We start from the raw sequence: 22,316 nt of genomic DNA, 5'->3' as shown, positions 1-22,316 counted from the left end.
GCAGGAGCAGCAAGCTGTCAAAGGGGACCTGAGTTGCAGATGTGCCAGCAAGAGGCAGGAACGCACATCTGAGGGAGGCAGGAAGGAGCTGGCTGCGTGGGCCCCCTGCCAGCCTGCAGACACCACTGACATGGTGGCCAGGGGAGAAGAGGCTGCTGGAGAGAGCCTGAGATGGGCCTGCCATCTCTTCTGCACATGCTCAGAGCATGCAGTTCACGTGATCCGTCACCAGCTCTCTGGGGGAAAGACGTCTCTGGATCTGATTTCAGGCTCAGTTCATCGGAAATAGTTGGGAACACCAGCCAAGCAGACAAGATGAAGTCGTGCGCCTTTTGACAGCAGCGAGTGTTTCTGTGCATCAAAGTCAAGTTCTGCCTAGTTCCGCAGTTTTCCTAATAAATGAAGGACTCTGCTCGTGGATCCTATTTTTCAAGACAAAATACTAGATCTTTCCCATTTTCTTTGTTTCTTTTTTTTTCAACTGCATTTTTCTCCAAATACTGAGAATATATTATACACTCTCCTGTCATGTGCTCATTCCCCACCGCCAGGTCCTGGATCCATCTATGACAAAGTAATTAGACTTTGGATCTTGTGTTGTTGCACTGACTACAGGTCTGATTATTTGATAACAAATAATGTTTTACCCTTTTTCTAGATGTAAAACCAGTTCTTTTTTTAGGCACCCTGAGACCATCTACCCACGGCCCTCATGATAAATTTACATTAAGATGAGTTTAGCTACATCACCTCTATTAAGACTCTAAAGTTACATGTGTTGGGATCAAATGACTCAAGCTGAACCCCGAGATGAATGAAAATAAAAGCAGATGGACTAGATCCAACGAAAGAGTCTGCCTACAGCAAAGAACTGAACAGCTGGGCTAGAATCACGGCGTGAGCTTTCATTTGGTTCCACCATATTTTTAATTGCTCAATGACAGAAAGAATATCAGACTGTCCTTTCTTTAAAACAGGGTGGATTCATACTTATCTTCAGGAAAAATGTAGGATATTTATCTTGAAAAACCAATCACCACAGTCAATCTTAGCTTCCTATTGAAATCAGAATATGTCAATCTAAAGGTTAGCAGCTGTTCTACTTTGGCCAAGAAAGTAGGTATTTTAGAAGATTCAGATGAGTCTTTAAGTCTTTGATTGATTGCAATCTGTACTATTGTTCTAAGAATGTGTTCATGTTCATCTTGGCAAATGTATTCTTTTCTTCTCCCAGTGATTTATGATGTGGAAACCATTCTTTTAGAGTCAACATTGTTTGAAAAATAACACACATCACAACTGAAAGATACCAAAACATTGTAAAAATAAAAATAGAATTAAATAAACATTTAATTGGGTTTCCCCCGCAAATCGCCTATAAATTCTTAATAGCTATGAGGTAGAAAACTGAAAATATTTTAAGCTTCCTCTGAACTTTGGAAACCCAACTTTCTGATGTATGATAAAAATCAATATCATAGGCTAGATTTTATTTGTAATTAGAGTAACTCTACTCGACTTCTACAAACAATTATAAGCAACTATTGCTTCTGATATCAAGGTACCTAAACTGATGTGATGCTGGTTTCCTCACTTCACTTGTTTTGTGAATGTGGTTTTTTTGTTTGTTTGTTTGTTTGTTTAATTGAAAAAGCAACATCAGCTCATGGTAAAATAAACTGTATAAAAGGATATTATTAAAAGTATTAATAAATGAAAGTAATTATTATTAAGTGGCAAGAAAATCTCCTTGCCACTCAAAACTCTCAGCTCTCTCCTCATAGACCAAGTTATGCTTTCCAGGTACTGAAACATGAATTTGCCAGTCTAGCTTCCCAAAGGGGTGGTGCCTGATCTGGGTCTTAAAGGGTGAGTAGGGGTTTGCTTGGTCCCATAACTGCGACAGGAATGGATAACAACATTTAGCCAGTGCTTCCCACAGATGCTCAGCTTTCTTCATTCTTACGACTTCCTTGTGCCGGGCGTATTAGCTTCATTTCATGACAAGCAACCTCATACTGGAGGAGATCAAGTAGCCTTTTCAGGATCACCCAGTCAGTAAGAACCGGAGGCAGAATTCACAGCTAGACTTGTAGACCTGCAAAGCCTCTGCCTTTTCCAGGCCGTCCACAGGGGCAAGTATTCCAGGCAGAAGGGACAAGATGTGACCAAGCCAGGAAGGGGCGTGACATATTGGTGTGAAAGGAGCAGATGTGTGCCAAACTGAGCGGTGTGGGGTTTATCCTGCAGGTAACCGGGGGCCAGCAGTCTCTCTGCGGAGAGGAGTGATACAATGAGGCTGGTTTGCCTAGCAGTCAACTGCGCTGAGAGTGTGCGGAGGAAACCAGAGAAGATAAAAACTAAAGCCAGAGAGACCAGTTGGTCGAGGCAGCTCTAACAGTCCAGACAAGCAATGTCAGGGGCCTGAAACGATGAATTCTGAGGGCTCTAAGATTCTACTATATGGATAATTTTCTTCAAATACTTTCCCTCATGGGGGTAATGTCTGCCATCTGACTTCTTAAGCAATGGTCATCCTAAAATTTGGAAAATAAACTATGTCCTTATGTCCCATATAGTATTGAAACTATGTTATTGCTTAAAATACTTATTCCATTATAATAGAATATAGTTTTTTTTTCTGTCAATGGACATCCTGCTAAGACATAACTTATTGACTTGCAGAACTCACTGCTTCTCTTGTAGAAAGCAGGGGAGTCAGGGAGATTGTGGCTTACATACGATATGATACAATATAAAGGTAGGACTATAATGAAGTAAATGCAAGATGACCAGACCAGGACAGGGTAGAAGGTAAATTAGAACTGTTAACAAGCTACCATAAATGCCAGAGGAAATCCCTTGCCAACCAAGTGGGCTGATGGAAATGGAAGGTGAAACTGTAAGGAAAAATAGGAGCTTTTCACATAATATAAGCGTTTAGGGGAAAAATGGAGAAATTGGGTGTGCAAACAAACAGGAGACTGACACGTGTTATCAGATGTTGAAGATGCAGCTCTTAGTTGCTAAGTAAGATTCTTGTCCGAAGAGAACCTTTTCAGAGAAATGGGCATTCTGTTGACCATGATGAAAAAGACGTTGTTATGGGCTGGACTGTGTGCCCCCAAATTCATATGTTCAAGCCCTAACTCCAAGCATAACATAACTGTGTTTGGGGACAGGGCCTTTAAAGAGATAAATAAGTTAAAACGGGGCCATTAGGGTGGGTCCGAATCCGGTATGGCCGGAGGTTAGGACCTAGACTACACTGTGAGAAGGCCCTGTGTGGACACAGTGAGAGGGCGGCCATCCGCAAGACATGGAGAGGGCCCTCGGGAAACCAAACCTGCAGACACTTTGATCTTGGACTTTGAGTCTACAGAATTGGCATTTGTTCTCCAGGATTCCTCCACAACACCACCAACATCGTCGTCTTCATCATCTTCATCCCCACCATCACCACCACCACCAATCATCATAAAAAAACAAGTATTTGAAAGAAACTCTGTGAACTACATATTATAGTGCTTTAGGTCGGAAGTGGTACAGGCAGCGAAAAGGGAAAATTCTAGACATTCTGGATGAAAGAAATAGCTCTCTCCCACAGGTGGTAGCAACAGAAAGTCCCCAAGCCAGAGAAATTGACAGTAAGAAAGAATTGCCCACTCAATCACAACTCTCAACTACAGCAAGAAATATAATTTTCTACTCAGCAGTTTGTTTGCCGTTAAATGGAGCTTCAGAAAACTTGACAAACAGCAGCTGGACATATGTGAATAACACTTCAAGTTTTTCACTATCGTTTTTGGGTTGCTATTCTCATTTACATGCGGTTTTCACCATTTCAAAAGAAAAGAAGTTTTTTGCAGGGTGGGAGGGGGGAGGTGACAAAAGGGCAAAACAGTAAAATAAGTTCTCCAGACTATTGATTACACTTGGTTATTTGGCAGCTAAATGCATTGGAGAGACAGGAATAGGAATAACTAAGTAAATATAATATAATTATACTTTATACTCCCCAGAGGAGAGGGCATAGGAAACAGCTGTGCTTGAAGTGTTTGGAATACAAAGCCCCCCGGATCCAGCGGCCCAGCGTTCCTAACCTAACCTATTCTAAACGCCTAGGACACTTACATTTCTTTTTATCACTACCTAGAAAAACAAAATTAAATTATTTCCAGTGAGCAGCAACAAGGGCAGAGAGAAACATCGTATCTATTTTCTTGTCTACATCAGATCTCCAAACACAATCGTGAAGCACACTTTAAATATAATCTTTAATATGAATTCAAATAGTAAAACAAAAAAAAAATTCAAAGAACTGCATATCTCACAAATAGCTGAGGGAAAAATATCTACTACCATGGTTTTCAAACAGTAAGGACAAGTTCTAACTTTATTCTCCAACACAGATACACATAAATCATAACAACTGGATAAAAGGTAATTGGCAAAACACTGCAGAAAAGTATATGAAATATGAAAACTCCCATTTAAGAGCACAAGCATTAGTCTTACTGAGACCTTAGAAAACTGCTGAGAATGAATGAGTTGCAGGGGAAATACTTAAAGTTTGAAGGGAGAGAAACTACCAGTTAAAACAGCATTTCCAAAGTGTTCTTTTGTTGTTAATTCTACGTGGAAAGCTCTGATGATGACACTGCGCCAAGTGTGGAACGCATGTAAGGGCATAATGCTTTATTCCAACGATCTCTTTTTTCCTAAAAAAAAAGAGATGTCCATGTACAAATCAATTTGTGTATCCATTTATCTTATTTGGAGGGGGGTGGCGTTGGAGAATTTCATGATTTATATGGATTAGCTCATGAAACGATACCCAGTAAGTTAATTTTAAAATGTCTACATGGCTATCTGCTTAATAAATTGAAGGAACATGACTGGTAGAAGTAGGTGGAATGGTAGAATAAAATGGCAGAAGTAAACAAAGGAGACACGTTTGTTTCTACATGAAGGAACAGCCAGCAAAGCTGAGCCTTCTGTGTGACGGCTGCCGGGGGCCCGGGCATCTGGAACTCTGTTAGCAACGGTCCCCGAGCAGGTCCAGCGTCCACAGGCTCCCTGCTCATCCCAACTCCTGACCCATGAGAGGCGAGCTCCAATGGCAGGATCCCTGTGTGGGGATTCTCAATTCCCTCCTCACCAAATGGTACCCTCCCTTTCCCCATCTATTCTTTGCTCAGTCCCTCCTGCTGTAATGGAAGAGAGGCCCATTCTTCCTAGGCTAAGCCTGAACCTCCCCGGAGGCCTGTCTCTGAGGGTAACTTCCCCTTTCTGTATCAAATCCTCAACTTTTCTCTTTTTATGGGCCTTTGCTTCTTACATGAAGATGGAGTGCTCTGGTCCCGAGATGTCAACCCTCCTCATTCTCTGAGCTGTTAGCACATTGGCCTTCGCCTAGGTTATTAAATGTATCTCATTCCCTCCCATCTCACAGTGATTGCACAGGCGGTTCCCTCGGGCTGGAATGTCTTATAATCAATCTCAGTTCAACAACGCGTTCCCTAAACCATGTGTCAAAGTCAGGTTCCTTTGCTATTTGCCCTCATATATCCTTATATCCCTTCTGAGCATTTATCACACTTTATAATTGTACATTTATTAAGGTAATTAACATTTTCCACACATCAGTAAAAAATGAGCTCGGAGAGCATATCTGCTTTTGTTCAATGTCTATTCCCTGGGTTTAGCACAGTGCCTGGCATATATTATGTGCTCAATGAAGACATCGATTCATTGAGCTTTTTTAGCATTTAGACATCCTTCCCATCCTCCAAAAATCCACTTCCTCCTCGCGTCTACTTACCTCCTCCTCTCTTGCACTTATTCTCTGTCTTGCTGGCTGCCTCCTCCTCCCCCTGCTTTCTCCCCATAATAACCCTCTTACAGGAGTTGCTTCATTTTCCTTTGTCCATTTAATCACCTTCCCACTTATTCCTTGAATCACTGGCTTTTATACTTCAACCCCAAGGAAGGAAGCTGTTCTCACCACGGCCATTAAGGAAGGATCTCTTTATCTTTAACTATTGCACAGTGACCACTTTCCACCACTCGGTACCTTACGTAACCTTTAAGCATCATTGACACTTTTTAATTTTTTCCTTCTTTAAACCAAATACCTTCCCCCTTAATGTTCACGGGTCACAGGCTTTGGGGATCCTTCCTGCCTTCTCAGTCTCCCTGGTTCTATTCCTCAGCCCATCTTTCATGTGAATGCATCTGTCCTCAACCCTTCCCTCTGCTCCTTTATGAGAATTCACACACTCTCATGGGTTCAATACTAACGACATCCAAACGTGTACTTTGAGCTCAGATCTCACTTCAATATCCACTTGCCTACATGAGATTTCTAGGCACTTAGATGTGAATTTGTGGATGTACACAACAAACTTAACATGTTCAATACATAACTCATTATCTTCCATCCCTGTAATTTGTTCTCCTTTGTTTGTTTGTTCCCTTTCGCAGTGCGATTACTACCAAGTTGCCTAAGTAAGATTCCTGAATGTCATCGCTGGCTCTCTTTCCATTCCCTAGTGCTCATATTTAATCACTAATATCTGTTGATTCTCTCTCTTGAATATCTCTGGAATCCGTCCACATTTCTTCAGCCCGTAGCAAATAATCTGGTCATCTCTAACCTGGATTACTGCAATCGTCCCTGGATTGGTCTGTTTCTAATACGTAATCTTACCCCTTTCAATCCATTCTCCGCACTGCAACCAGAACGATCTTTCTAAAACATAAACTGATCATTTCTGTTTCCTATTTAAAACCCCCCAATGCCCCCAGAATAAAATCCGCATTGCTCACCATGGCTTACGTGGCTCTGCCCCAGCCGTCTGCCTCCTGCTTTCTCCTTTAGCCTTCTATTCACTCCCTTCATTGCCTGTTTTTCAGACATGAATTTAGGTCTTGGATGATTCCATATTTTTTTCACCTCTGGGTCTTTGCATAAAACACCCTTCCCTCTGCCTCCACACACTCCTGAACTTCTCCTTGAGGTCTCACATGAACTCTTCCTCTGAGAAGTTCTCTGGCATAGATCCTGGCACACTCAATAAATGACCTTTCCTTCCTGATTCCCTTGTTTTAGTTTAATGTCAGATTTTGCCGTTTTAATTTTGCTCAAGCTATTTTACTAATAAAATAGGCTGATTTATATTTTAAATATTCTTTCATGAAGATCTACCAATGGAATATTTTAAGTAATGTGATGAATTTTGCTACCAAACAGGTCCATCATAAATGTGGTATTTGCAACATTATTCCAAATGAAAATCAACTTAAAAAAAGGACAAAAAAGACTTGCTTCCCAGTCTTTGGAGAATAAGTTTACATGTCCATAGAGCTAAGGTATGTAGAATACTCTAACTTAGACTAAAGATGTTTTACTCTTCTGTAATAAAAAGTTCTGTAAATAAAAAGTTCCTCTTTTTATTTTTATCAGAGTAATGCCAGCTAAATGAATCCCAATATGATAAAAAGTTTTGAATTTTAAATATTTCATCATCTACATATATAGCATCTATCTGAACCATACGGAGGCATAAAATACTGAATTAAATCATATACAATGTCTAATATCTGATGGCTTTTGACCAACAAGAATGATAATTTCATCAATTCAACGTAATACAATATATATGGTATTGAATAAAAATATATAGAAAAAAAGGCAATCAATCAGATCATAATAATCATAAAGGTTATGTGTATATGCACTTGAATATATATATCATATTTATGAATTCTTACATGTTATAGAAATATCAGTTTGCTTTTTAATAAGCTTAAGATTGTCTGACAACACAGAGGCTAATTTTTTTTTTTTTTTGAGTCACTGGGTACGCTTTAAAAATCCAATGGAAGCTACAATTGTCTCACCAGGAAAAACTAAGTGCTCATATGCTTATATAAAGAAATTCAAATTTCTATTGATTCAGAGTCCATGAAGCCAAGATTCAAGTTTAAGAAACTATACAACAGCAGAATTTTTAACTATAACAATTGAATAATGATATTCAACAAAAGCTGACTCCCTGGGAAAGTGCAGGATAATTCTATATTAAGTAACCAAATGACTTTTTGAAGTAAAATCTGATGGGTCAACATATTTTCTGATTTTAGCCTGGCTGAAACCATGGGAACAGGAGGAGAATAATTTAAAATAATGTTAGTTAAAATAGACAAAAATAAACACCAAAAGATGTTCTTGATATCTATCCAATCCAACATGGTTGGATTAATACATCCTGTTGGTACACACACAGAAATAAACCATATAGACAGCTAACAACTTAAATTTTACCTGCATCTGTTGCATGTGTTTTAAAACTAGTCAGGTCACTGAAATAACTGATCATCTGGTTCCTTAACGTTAGAGGAAATGATTCATTTTGTTGGGTAATTAAATGAGAACATGTCCATTCAAGGAAGATATAACCATACAAAAAATTCTAATAATTAAAATTCTAATAATTAAAACACAAAAAAGAATTATTACTTTTGAGAGAAATTTTAACTTTAATCTTAAACAGACATTGTGAGTTCAACATTTCATGCCTGCAGTCAGTCACCTGTGTCCGTGAGTACTCTAACACATAGCATTGATCGGTAAATCCATCATTTCCTACAATTGCCAGTTGCCAGTACATACTGCTATAATGATGGCAAGATGACTCACACCCTTACCACACCCCCACTTCCATTATTCAGTGTAACACCTCATCCTCTACAACCTCTCAGCTGCAAGATATCAGAATGGAGGCGGGGGAGGTGTTGTGAACAGTGGGAGATGCCTCAGTGTTTTTTCAAAACTGCAAGTCATTGGGAAACTGATGTAGTAGGTTGGGACTAGCTTTTCAGTTTGGGGATTTTTCTTAGGAGGAGTGGAGAAGTTTAAAATGAAATAGAATTTTAAAATAGAAGTTTAAAATGAAACAGAATACAGTAGAAGAGGAAACATTAGAGTGCTTCATATATTGTGAGGGTAAGTATCTCTTCAGATATATATATATGTCTGTATGTGATATATATATATATATATATGTATGTATATGTGTGTGTGTGTGTGTGTGTGTGAGTATGTATGTATATATGGTCAAGTTCTTGACATAAAAGGTATTTTAAAATGTAGGTCTCAGTTTAAAAAAATTTTTAAACCTTTAGGTTGGAGACCTACAATCTAGTCCTAGCACAAACCCTGAATACTGTACTACTTACATCTCCCTTCTCTCAGTTTCACCTCACATGTGCCTCACAGTCATATGCTATACATTAAAATAATGCCCTATGATACAAAACCGATATATAAAAATCTGTTGCATTTCTATACACTAATAACAAACTATGAGAAAGAGAAATTTTTTAAAAAATCCCATTTACAATTGCATCAAAAAGAATAAAATATCTTGGAATAAATTTAATCAAGGAAATGAAAGATCTGTACACTGAAAACTATAAGACATTAATGAAAGAAATTGAAGAAGACACAAATAAATGAAAAGATATTTCATGCTCATGGATTGAAAGAATTCATGTTGTTAAAATGTCTATACTACCCAAAGCAATCTATAGATTCAATGCAATTCCTATCAAAATTCCAATGGCATTTTTAAAAGAAATAGAACAGACAATTCTAAAATCTGTATGGAACCACAAATAGGCAAAGCAATCATAAGAAAGAACAAAGCTAGAGGCATCACGCTCCCTCATTTGAAACTATACTACAAAGCCATAGTAATCAACACAGTATGGTATTGGCATAAAAACAGATACACAAATCAATGAAACAGAACAGAGTCCAGAAATGAACCCATGCATATACAGTCCATTAATTTATGACAAAAAATGTGGAAAGGATACTATCTTCAATAAGTGGTGTTGGGAAAACAGGACAGCCAAATGCAAAAGAATGAAACTGGACCCCCATCTTATACCATACACAAAAATTAACTCAAAATGGTTTAAAGTCTTGAATGTAATACCTCAAATCATAAAACTCCTAGAAGAAAACATAGGCAGTAAGTTCCTTGATGTTGGTCTTGGCAATAATTTTTTGGATTTGACACCAAAAGCAAAGGTAACAAAAGCAACATCAACAAGTGGGACTAGATCAAGCGAAAACGCTTCTGCATAGCAAAGGAAACCATCAACAAAATGAAAAGGCAGCCTATTAAATGGGAGAAAATATTTCCAAATCATGTATCTGATAAGGGTTAATATCCAAAATACATGAAGAACTCATACAACTCAGTAGGAAAAAAAAATCCAATTAAAAAAGGAGTAGAGGATCTGAATAGGCATTTTTCCAAACAGGACATACAGATGGCCAACAGGTACATGACATGAGAAGATGCTCAACCTCACTAATCATCAGGGAAATGCAAATCACAACCATCATGAGATATCACCTCACACCTGTTACAATGGGTGTTATCAAAAAGACAAGAAATAAATGTTGGCACAGATGTGGAGAAATGGGAACCCTTGTGCACTATTGGTGAGAATGTAAATTGGTGCAGCCACTGTGGAAAACAGTATGGAAGTTCCTCAAAAAATATGATCCAGCAATTCCATTTCTGAATATGTATCCAAAGAAAACGAAAACACTAGCTCAAAAAGATATACAAGTATATTTAGCATATATATGAATATATATGTATGATTCAATTAGAATCATACATATATATTCATATATATGCTAATATATTATTCAGTCAGAAAAAAAGAATGAAATCCTGCCATTTGCAACAACATGGATGGATCTTGAGGGTATTATGCTAAGTGAAATAAGTCAGATAGAAAAAATAAATACCATATAATCTAACTCATATGTGGAATCTAAAAATAACAACAAAGAAGAGTTCGTGGATATGTAGAGAACAGATTGGTGGTTACCCAAGGTGGTGTGTGGGGCATGGGCAAAATGAATAAAGGGGGTCAAAAGGTACAAATTCCCACTTATAAAATGGATAAGTCACGAGAATGTAATGTACAGCGTGGTGACTATAGTTAATTATACTGTATTGTATATTTGAAAGTAGCTAGGAGAGTGGATCTTGAAAGTTCTCCCAAGAAAAAAATTGTAATTATGTATGTGACAGATATTAACTGGATTTATTGTGATGATCATTTTACATCATATACAAATATTGAATCATTATGCTATATACCTGAAACTAACATAAAAAGCTTCTGCACAGCTATTATACCTTAATAAAAAAAAATGGTGTCCTGTGGCACTGTTTTAAATATCTAAGAAACAGATACTCTATTTAGATAATGAAAAAAAAAACCCCTAAAAACTAACAAAACAAAATAACAACCCTATTATCACTTTTAAAATATTTATATCTATTCATTCACAGCCAAATAAATCACTCTGGTTGCACATAGCTTTCATTCCAGGAACAGTTCATTCAGATCATATTTTGGATTAACGTTCTATGTTTCTACATCTCCCAGATCCCATGTCTCTGGCTTGACAATTGTTAGTTACCTCCCTCCTCTGAGAAACTTCATAAAATACACTGGTAAAATCTTCGCCTGTAAATTTCATATTTTGGGGTGGTTTCCCTGGATTTTTCATTCTCCATAATTTTACAGTGTTATGAGGTTTACCTGGAAAAAACTTAACTTTCCACCTTACTTGTACCTCTTAACTTTCTACTCTTTTATTCTTAGAAATGAACGTTTTATTTTAACAGATTCCTACAGCATTGCCCCAGTTTACAGTACTTTTCTCTGACAGCTCTGGAACAATCAGCCGGCTGAAGACTACCTATCAAACGTGCCACCTACAAAAATCAATCAAAGCCACCATGACCACTGGAATGTATTTTCAAAGTCTACAGATAAATGTGCCCACACTTAGTCATTCGGCTCAGCCAAATAAAATAATCGGGTCTGAAGGCTTTAAAAGTTTGCATTTCAGGATAAAGAATTCAAAGGTCTATCTTTCCTAATAGCTTTGGAAAATGACCTCTTTGTGTATATAGAGTTCATTTCAAAGACAATAAATTCTTTTTCTTCTCAGTTATTTACTTTCAGTATTGAATTGTACTTTTTAACATTTAGAATTTACTTTAAGGTAATTTAAAATGTAATACACAGGTGTCACACCAAAAAAGTGTTACAGTGGGTGTGGTGCTTAAATGCAGTCTATGTCAGAGTACATTTTAAGTAATGAGCTTAATAAGTCGATGGCAACTCTATTTTCTAATTGCTCAGTCCACCATCTGTGGAGTCAGCTTGATTTGTCTTTTCTTCTCACCCCCATTTTGAATCTATCACAAGTTCCTGTTGGTTCTCTTTCAAAATATAATCTGGGTTCCAACCACCTTCACCACTGCTCCATCTCCATCCTCACTGCTATCCCTCTAGTTCAATCTGTCACTGTTCCTCAACGGGTTACTGTCAAACCCTGTCTGATCTCACTACTTCTACTCCTACCTACCTATAGTCTGTTCCCAACACAGTGGGCATTGCGATCCTTTTAAACATCTGACGATCATATCACACTTGCCCTCAAAACACTGCAAGGGCTACTCACGACATTCCAAGTAAAGTAAAGCCTAACTCCTTACCGTGGCCTATTATCTCCTTATGAGCTAACTTCCTCTCCTATCGCTCTCATGTTCATTCACTTCACTGCAGCTACCTTGGTCTGTCTGCTGTTCCTCAAATCCACTGGGCACGCGCCAGCCTCAGGGCCTTTGAACTAGCTGTTGCTTCTGCTGGAATGCCGTGCCCCACGCCCCCACCCCGTGCCATTAGACGTGTCCATGACTGACACATCTCCCCCTTATCGATGAGGTCAACTCTGACTATCTAATAACAGGAACTTTCCCTCTCCCCACCAATCCCATCTTGCTTATTTATCCCTACTTTTTCTTTTTCCATTGTTATTTATCACCTTCTAACACATTAAATATATTCTTTATTATTTAATTGTTTATTGTCTGTTTCCTTATGCCAGACTGGAAGGTCCATAAGACAAATTTATTTGTTCAGAAAAGAAATTTATATCCATGTCATGATTGGGTAAGAAGAGTCCCTAGTATATTCCTGAGGTACAAGAATTAACATCAGTAAATTGGTTCCAAATTTTTTAAAAAATGCGATCTCTCACTTTGATACCAAACTTCCTGGATAGAGATTTCTATTTCAAATTATTTTATAAAATGCGTTTGCTTTCATCAGACATATGATAAGGAGCAAGGGATCCATAGACATTCGGCAGGTGTGAGGTGGGAATGGGGAGATAGAGGCTCAAAGCTTTCCAATCCCCTTAGAGGAAGGAAAGCACTGCGTAAGCAGGGTTTTCTTGCTTTGTCCTAACGCATCTCAAAACAGATGGCAGAAGCTAAATGCTAAGTCTGCTGCCATGGAAACCATTAGCACAGCAGTCCATTCTAGAGCCCCACCTATACAATAAATGTTTGTCTTCCTATTGTTACAATAGAAAACTGCCAAGTTTCATTCTAAATCCTGCTACTAAGTACAGCTACTATACACCTATCAGCCTGACAAAAAAGTCTCACCAGTGTTTAAGGCATACACAATGTCACCTCAAACACAGTCAAAATCCAGCAACGCATAGGGAGAGGGTTTTACATAAATTGCCACGTTATGATGAATTCGTGGCAATTCATCATAAGTGGCATTCGTGCCACTTTTATTATATGTAAGTTCATGTATCTTACCTTAATATTGCAAGCCTGCTCCATCAATCTTCTTGCATTTTCCTCTGCCCTGTATCTCTTTGGAAGCTGAACTCTGAAGAACTTTAAAGCACCTTCAAAATCAGCCTGCAGAAGGTCTTCCTTTGAGGTCTGAAAAATAATCACCAAGAATCTTCATTACGTTTTAGCCTGCATTCAGGACAAATGCACTGAAAAAAGTTGTTCTATTTCCTGAATGCACTTTTACAGCTAATACCTAGGTTAGTTCTAAAAATGTTTAGAAAGAGATTTCTAACTTCTTTACTATAAATTGAAATAACTCATCATATATCCTAGAAGTAATATAAGACTTAATTAACAGGCTAATATATTTCATTTATAATACCTGAAGATTTGAATGGTAGATCCTGGCAAAGCTAAAGACGTTAGAGCTCTGAGAGAAGAAAAATGCCAGAAAAGAAAAAAAAAAATGGAACTCTGGGACTAATCTGTGACTTTGGCATTTGAAGGGTATATTCCAAAGCTGGCTAAAGACTAGACAGTGCAATCAAAGCACAATCAGAATTACATGATAAACACCCAACTGGACGATGGCTTTCCAGCAACTCCTGTGATGAAAATAAGAAATTGATCCCACACCTTAAAGAATGCTATGAAAAAGTAAATGAAGCAAACCCCTTAATTACTGAACTTCCTATGAAAACTACTGTTTGCAACATTTACTTCTTTAAGAAATAAGAACCACTTAGAAATGTGTATGTGCATGCACAGAAAAAGACTGAAAAGAAATGAAATAAAATGTCTCTCTAGGTAGTGGTATTATGGTTTGGTATTTTTTCTTTATATTTTGTTTTATTTTCTGCAGTGAAGATTTTAGTAAACAACTCTAAGCAATTTTTGGCAAACGCCACGATACAAATGATAGATTCAGGCAGACTCAATACACATAAGGAAACCAAAAAGAAATTAGATGTTTTGATACTTATTTATCAAACACTTTAGTAATTTAAAAAAACACACAAAAAACCATGGCAGCAAGAAGTCATGGAACTACGCACTAGTTCAAAATACTACTTTATTTAAATTCAGAGATAAAGTTGATTAGCTTTAAAGACTTCATTGAAAGAGTATAAGGAAGTCAGAGAAATGTCTGCTCTTTGTAGGGCCTGAGTTGTCATCCCCACTCTGGTCCAAGCCATTGTGCCTCTCAGGTGAGCTGCTGTGGTAGCCTCCCAACTCGTCTCCCTGTTTCCTCTCTGGCTCCCACAATCCACTCTCCTCATAGCACTGATGATACTCTTCCAGACCATGTCACACTTCTGAGTAAAGCCCTCCCGTCGTTCCTACTGTGCTCAGAATAAAATCCAAACTTTCTACCGTTGCTACAGGACCCTTCCTGATCTACGCTCCCGCCTCACCATCCTCATCTCGACCCATGTCCCTCTTTGTTCTCAAGCTCCAGGCATACTGGCATCTCTCTGTGTTGTGCACACACCAGGTTCACCGCTAACTGAAGGCTACTGCCTTGCTGTTCTCTGCCTGGAATAGTCTTCTCCTAGATCTTCATAAGGATAGCAACGTTCTGTGATCTAGATTTTAGTGCGAATGTAAGATCTGAGTGAGGCCTTTTCTGAGCACTTAAACTTTTCCCCTCAGCCCATTAAGTAATTTCCCACCAAGTCATTCCCTACGTCTACATCTGTTTTCCTCCTAAGGAAAGGGACTTTATCTGCTTTGTTCATTGCTGTATCCACAGTCACACAGTGACAAGGCAAATACAGGAGGGCCTCAATTAAAATTTACTGAATGAATGAATTCTATTTCCATTTCTCTCTCAATGTGTGTGTGCTGCACACACACATGTGTGTATATGTGTGTGTGTATGCATGTGTACACAGACACACAGACACACACACACACACACACACACACATACACACAGAGGAGAAACATTCTGAGATGTTCTAAACTAAATTACAGCGGCTGGAGAGTGAGACAGACAGGAATAATTAACCTGTTATTAGCTGGGGGCCAGCTCTAAAGACTGCTTACAGTCCTGAGTGTATGGTGCAACTCTGAATTAACTTCAAGGTGGTTATTTCAAAGATTATCTAATGAGAATAGGCAGGTACCTCTGCTTCCTGCTTACGCATAAACTTTGCTGACTTGCCCACCACCACTCCTAAAAAGCAAACTCTTCTTCCGTATGGACTCTGTGACTATCCCAGAACCAGCCCCACTTCACCTTCTCCCACCCCCTTTTTCTGTAGCCAATGTAAATTCTTTGGAAAAAAAACTTATGTCTTTCTGCCCACTACTTGACGCATTAAAAAAGGCCGTCAACCCAGGACGGCGCCATGTTGCTTTCTCCAGCTGGCGCTGCTGCTGGTGGTTTAGACTTCGTGTCTCAGGACCAGGCCTTTTCGTTCTTGCCAGGAATGGCCCAATGAAGCCGTTCTTTTAAAATGACTTTCACCCGTAGAAGTTAAAATTTTTGTTTACACACACACACACGTAATTTTTTTTCTCCCCTCTAAACGGAAACATGTAAAATAGAAAAATAGAATAATATATTAATTCATACCCCAAGCATTTTCACAAGGGCGCTGGGTTGGTTCAACTTTAGATCCACAAACTAGTAATCAGGAAATAGAGGTAGGCTAACAGTGGCAGTGAAAAAAGAAACAAGCCTAAGTACATTTCAGATTTATTTCCTTCCTCATCAATATATAGACATGATAGCAATAAAAGTGGTGGAGAGAATGTTTAGCATGATATAGGGCTATCAACTCACCTTAACTTACTTGGAAAAGGTAGTTACTAGAAACAACTTCAGCCCAAAAGGTGGCCTCTCCAACTAAAACATCAACTGCTGATTTCCTGGGAAAGCATCCAGCTACCAGTCATACCAGATACACAACATTGCTAGTCTTCCTTTTTACCTGTAATACCGGTTCTGGTGATTAGTTCTCCCATGATTGTGGGGAAAATTCAAGACAGGCTGTTTATGAATTCACAGGAAACAGGATTAGCAGATTTCCTCACTACTCAAAAGCCTCTGAGGGCACCTCTTCTATTTTCCATGTAACTAACCTCTAGTTACTGGTATCATACGCCCAAAATGGTGGGGAGCAGAGTCCTGCCTGCAGGCAGCAGCATAGTTACCTAAATAATTTCTAATGCTGCCCAAGGCCTAATTTCAAATGCAGCCTCTGAGTTCATACAAAAGCAGAAAGATTAGGATTAAACATGAGGAATCATATATCCTGTGACATTTGACCTCTGTTCGGGGTGGCAATGGAGACAGAGATGATGTTTGAAGGAGGCCATAGTCTCAGGGGAGGGGCAGTAAGGGGCTCCCCACCTGGGTGGGGCTGCAGCCTAACTCAGGATGAATGTCTGGAAACCAGAACTCAGGGTGTCCTATGACTGTCCTTTCCAAGACACTACTGGTGTTAACGATCTTCCATTGCTCAACTCAGTGAAACCCAAAAAGAAAGGAGCTCTGTCCCATCATGGCGCAGGGAGGCTCATGTAGATGAAAGTGTGGGAAAAGGGAGATTTTGAACACGAGGAGAGTAGAAGTTTTTCCTCTTTCTCCAAATTTCACACACAAGAGTGTGGACTCTGACTGTGTGTCACTGCTGATAGCATTTTGAGTGTGTTTTTCCCACTGAAAAATTCAGTGCAAGAGTGAATCACATTTTAAAGTGATTTTTTTTTTTTTAAAGGAGGCAGGGTGGGTGGAAAGGAACAGTTCTAACATTTGAGGCTTAGCTCTAGATGCTTCTATTTCAAACTTATAGCTCTTCTTGGATGATAAATCTTTCTTTAAGGGCCTCTGATAAGCAGCAAATTCTAAGTTAGATTATGTTAGGGGATTATTTGGGGGGAAAAAATCTAGGCATGGTTTTCTTTCTCATCTGCAGTGTTTTTTCCACAAACGCCTTTTTCCTCATTTAGTTATATATAGTGTCTACCAGGATTTCTCTTCAGTTGAGAAATATTTTTGGAGGTCTGAGAATTAATTGGAAGCACAGGCTTTTGAAGAGGGAAACATTACTTAGCTGGTATCTAGGATACCTGTATCTCTTCTTTTGGTATTTTAATTTCACCAAAGAAGCATGTATTTGGTGAGTCTGCACATAGAATTTATGCCTTGTGGTAATATGTAAAATGAAGTACTTGTACCTGATTCATTCAATGGAAATTGTTCTTTATCTTTGAAGGATAATAAGCAAAAGTTCCAAATGTACTTGGTGTTCTAGCAGGTTGAGGGTCCCTCTGTGAATTAGGGACCAACAAATAAGGCTCCGAGTCCAAATCTACAACGCTTCTGGGTTAACCTTCTATTTGATCAGTTCATTAAGAAAGTTAATTTGTCTTATATGAAAAGACTACTGGCATCTTTCAAGTAAAATTAGGTATTTGTATGTTTTAACCCACACAACTCATGTTTAAAACAAGACTAAAACCTAAACTTCAGCGCTGGCCCTCTTGACTGGTAATGGAAAGATCCCAAGATTGCATGTGGCAGGATTCCTCTTAGGACCACCCTGTGCAGACTGGCCATCGATCCCACGTCATTAGCCAGTCGGATAAGACATGGCTGCACAACTGCACTTCCCCCGGTACACATGCTGAACTTTGAGCAGTAACTCATTGGATAGCTGACACCAATTCACAGCCATATTGTTAATTACAGGGCATGGGATTCCCCAAAATGTTGGGTACCCCAGTTCTTTCAATAATCTTAAAAGTGCAACTCTGTATAACAAAGTTAGAAATTTCCAGATGGCTCCATGGACAACTCAGCATATACTTTTCACAAGTAATGCAAGTGGTATTATGACCTAGACTCTGAACGTTAGAGCGCAAGACCACCCGAGGGATGTACCTCCTCAGATGCCTAACTGGGCAACCAGGCCGACTTTGCACAGTTGCAACATACAGATATTCGTGACCTCCCTAAGACTCGAAGCTTGGGAACCCAGCTCCCTGTGGATTTTACTGTTGATAATTTGTTTTAAACTAGAGACAGTTTAAATTCATCCCCTAACGCAGATTTGAATATGAGAGACATTCTTAGTTATCAATTTATGTTGTCCTTCAAAATACTGAAAATGTAAATGCTAAAGAGAGGCAGCACCAGGTTACTGGAAAGTTACCAGGGAAGCCCTCGCGACACAAAGTTAGGTAGTCTTTAAGAAGATGGAAATGTATTAGGCCAAAACTGATTCCTCCGAGAGATGCAGAGAATTTGTTGAAATATATTTTAGTACTTCTTAGTGTCAAAGATCCTGAAATAACATAGTTCTTACTTCACGTAAAAAATTTTACTTTACTTAAAATGTTTTCACTTAAAAATAAATTAAGAACCCTTTCTAATAGAACCATGAACCTTCAGTTTTTTCCTTTATGAGGAAAAAAATATGACTCAGGGAAACAAAATCCAAGAAAGCACTGATGACCTGATCTGGGCATTAAAACATATGTATTGAGCTCTTTTTATTTCTTTCTTAAATGACAAAAGAACTAAATTTCTCAAAAATACGGCCCTCCTCCTTATAATCGTATGCTGGTCATTGCATCTGACTTCATCTTGCAACAATAAACAGACTTTCTTCAGGGTGAGAAATCCCTTATGTACATGGTGACCTAACACGTCTGTTATGATTGAGTAGGAGGCATTATATTTGCATGCAAATACATACGTGAAGATTGAATTAGTAATGGTAAAGATAAGTATAAACAAAAATGAATGATACTGGAGGGAGACGTGTGAGAGGAAAGAGTTAAATTCAGTCAAGTCAATAGTGCACTTTTGAAGAGAGTCAAATATGAGAGAACCATAAGGAGGGAAGAGTCTGAAATGCTAATAAACTCCATTGTATAAAATAGACCAAGCTAAATTAGTCTTGTTCAATTCTCAAAGAATGGTATCGGGCTACTGTAGACCAATTACATTATAGAACAGTTGCTAGGTACAGTTCTCAAACCACTAAAAAGAAACCCTGTACCAGTGATTGTGGGTATTTAATTTTAACCCTTGGCAGGAAGTGAGGAAGGCTGATTTTTCTCTTGTTCAGGAAATCAAAAAACAAGCAAGCCAGACTTCCCAGATGCACAGCAGAACAGCTTTAAGCTGCTTCATAGATACACAGTTTGAACATTCCAGGAGAGAAATCTACAATTTCCCACCCAAGGATTTTTAGGGGGTAAAATTCCCTATCCAAGAAAAAAAAGTCAAATTGGCAATCAAATGGGGAGGTTAGAAATCCAACCACGGGGATCTACATAAGTAGCAATATGGTCTGTTGTAAAATTTAACCCTTTGGAGACATAAAGTACAGAATGGCTACATCAAGCACTTGAGCATTTTGCTTTATTGCTGAGCCGAGCCAGCTCGAAAACCATTCTTTTGGCTGGAAGATAATGGTACTAATGTGGCCCGGGGCTCTGGGCGAAGAGCCACCATGTCTCCTCTAGCACATGAAGGAGTAGCAAGGACCCGGCTGGGGTAGAGCCCCAGGGTCGAGGCTACCCGGCACTTCCTTCTCAGTTGAGGGGAAGAGAAGGGGAAGAAGACAGGAGAAGGCAAGCTCCTCCAGGATACAAGGAATTCTCACAGAGGGGGGCAGATTCCTGACAAATGAAGTTCAATGAAAAACAGTCTCACCGCCAGAAGCCGAGGCACAAACAGACGATGCCCCATCCCCAGAAGTTCCAGCACTCGACAGGCATACTCATTCACCAGCTTGCTCCTCTCGTCGTGCATGTCCTGGGACTTTTTGACAGGAGGTGTGAGCTTAGCAGCTGGGGCTGGGCAGGGCACCCCTTCTTCCATGAGCAGTAGGTAGGTATCCAGAATGAGAAAGCTGGATCTCTCATCCACAATTTTAAGAAGTGCGATGGGAGGGGAGCCAGGCTTAGGTCTCCCCAGGAGCACACACGCGTCTGTGCTGGGAATTGTCAGCTAACGTCTCCACAAGAAAACCATTTTGGCCAAATTATCCCAAGTGCAAGAGCCCCAAAGTAAGACCAGAAAATGAAATCCAACACTGATCTAAATAAAAAACGGCAAAAGCAATCGAGTGCAAGAAAATGGCCAAGAGTGATGCAGGAGAGTTCAGATACATGTGTGAAAATGTACAAGCTGCTTAGAAGGGTCGAGTGTGTGTGTGTGTGTACAATGTCTGCGTGTGTGTGCGTGTGCGCGTATGTGCGTGTGTGTGTGCGCGAGCAGACAGCAGCAGCAGTAGCCAGGAAGCCAGGGCAGTTGGGAAGCTGCAAGGAGAAAAGGATGAGCTCATTGCAATCCTTGATTCGTGACAAGCAGCGCTGCTTGCTACCGCTGCTGCCACCGCTGCCTCTCGCTGTGCATCAGTAATGAAGGGGTCGGGAAGGACGGGGAGGGGAGCGGAGAGGTAGGTGAATGAGCATGAAGGTCTCGGGGGAGAATGCCGTAATACGAAGCCAATGGCGAGCCGCTGGACAGATGCGCTTCCCCTCCCAGCCCACCTTCAATCAGCTAGTCTGACAGCTTAGGCTGTTGAATCCTAAACCCACAGACAGATGAACTAGCTTCTCCTGACATGGGAAGCTCACAGAAAAATCAGACAGCCTGCTAGCTAAAAGGCTGACCTTTAGTCACTCTGGCTGTCTAATAATGATAACAGATAATGATAAGTCTGATTTTATACTGTGTATTTACAGCGGAAGTCTCCAATTCTTGTTAGATTACTGAAATCTCTACTGACGAGAGGTTTAGGGCAAAATGATCGAGTATGGGCACAGAAGAGCAAGGACCAAGCATCCAAGAAATGACACACCCTCAAGTTGAAGTGTTTATGCAACAGTGACGACGTTTTGCAATGCTAGGCTATACGGAAGTATTTCAGCATTCTGGGAAGGCTAGCCACAATTACAAGGGAGATTTTTATAAGTTGCACAATATGATAAAACATAATAAACTACAACACAATAATAATATTAAGAGTGTACATGTAAGGAACTACTGAAGTTGAGATTCTCAAAGCCAAAATAACTTTCTTAAGCCATAGACCTTGATAAACAGTTAATTGCTCAAAACATTGTTTTGATACTCTTTGGTCAAATCAATCCTTCCCGAGTAATAATGTAACTGAGAACTGCCCACAGTTTACAAATTTTACAACTTAGTATTAAAGTGTTACATTCATTTACTTCATGTGAATAACCAGTTGTAGGCAAATGAAGGCAAAAGGATAAGATCAACTTCGGGGCAGTTTCTTAACTTCGGCCCAACAGTTAACGAATATGTACTTAGCATCTCGGGGTGGCAGTTCTGCAGCCGGCCTATGAAACCAGACCCATTTCTCCATGGGAGACGCAGCATGGCATAGAGACAGGCCTGAGAGAGCCAGAGGAAGTTCCTTCTGAGTCTTAGTTTCCTACTCTGACAGATAAAAGTTATAGATCTCTGCAAGTAATAAAATAGAAACATATTTATCAGCCTATCTCTGTGATCTTGGTTAAAAAAGTACGACTGATTATGGAATTGGGTTAAAGGGAAATATTGTCTTCCTTAACAGAATATTGTTTGGTTTCTTATTTGAAAACCTCAGAAAA

The 22,316-nt window shown here is 39.3% G+C and overlaps 1 protein-coding gene across 4 annotated transcripts in view; it reads right to left on the bottom strand.

The window, feature by feature from the left end:
* RABGAP1L (RAB GTPase activating protein 1 like) overlaps nt 1-22,316 on the bottom strand; it is a 434,187-nt gene that overhangs the window by 84,535 nt on the left and 327,336 nt on the right. For 2 of the 4 annotated variants that reach the window (XM_033093083.1, XM_033093084.1), the window contains exon 19: nt 13,728-13,856. In XM_033093083.1, the coding sequence (XP_032948974.1) occupies nt 13,728-13,856 (129 nt within the window). Of the gene's footprint in view, nt 1-13,727; nt 13,857-20,385; nt 21,098-22,316 lie in introns of those variants that run through there. The other 2 variants (XM_033093089.1, XM_033093085.1) reach the window with 2 other exon arrangements.

This window comes from Rhinolophus ferrumequinum, chromosome 22 (assembly GCF_004115265.2).
Source record: "Rhinolophus ferrumequinum isolate MPI-CBG mRhiFer1 chromosome 22, mRhiFer1_v1.p, whole genome shotgun sequence".
NCBI classification, from domain to species: Eukaryota; Metazoa; Chordata; class Mammalia; order Chiroptera; family Rhinolophidae; genus Rhinolophus; species Rhinolophus ferrumequinum.
The sequence above is the reverse complement of the archived record's forward strand: the minus strand, read 5'-3'. Positions and strand labels throughout refer to the sequence as shown.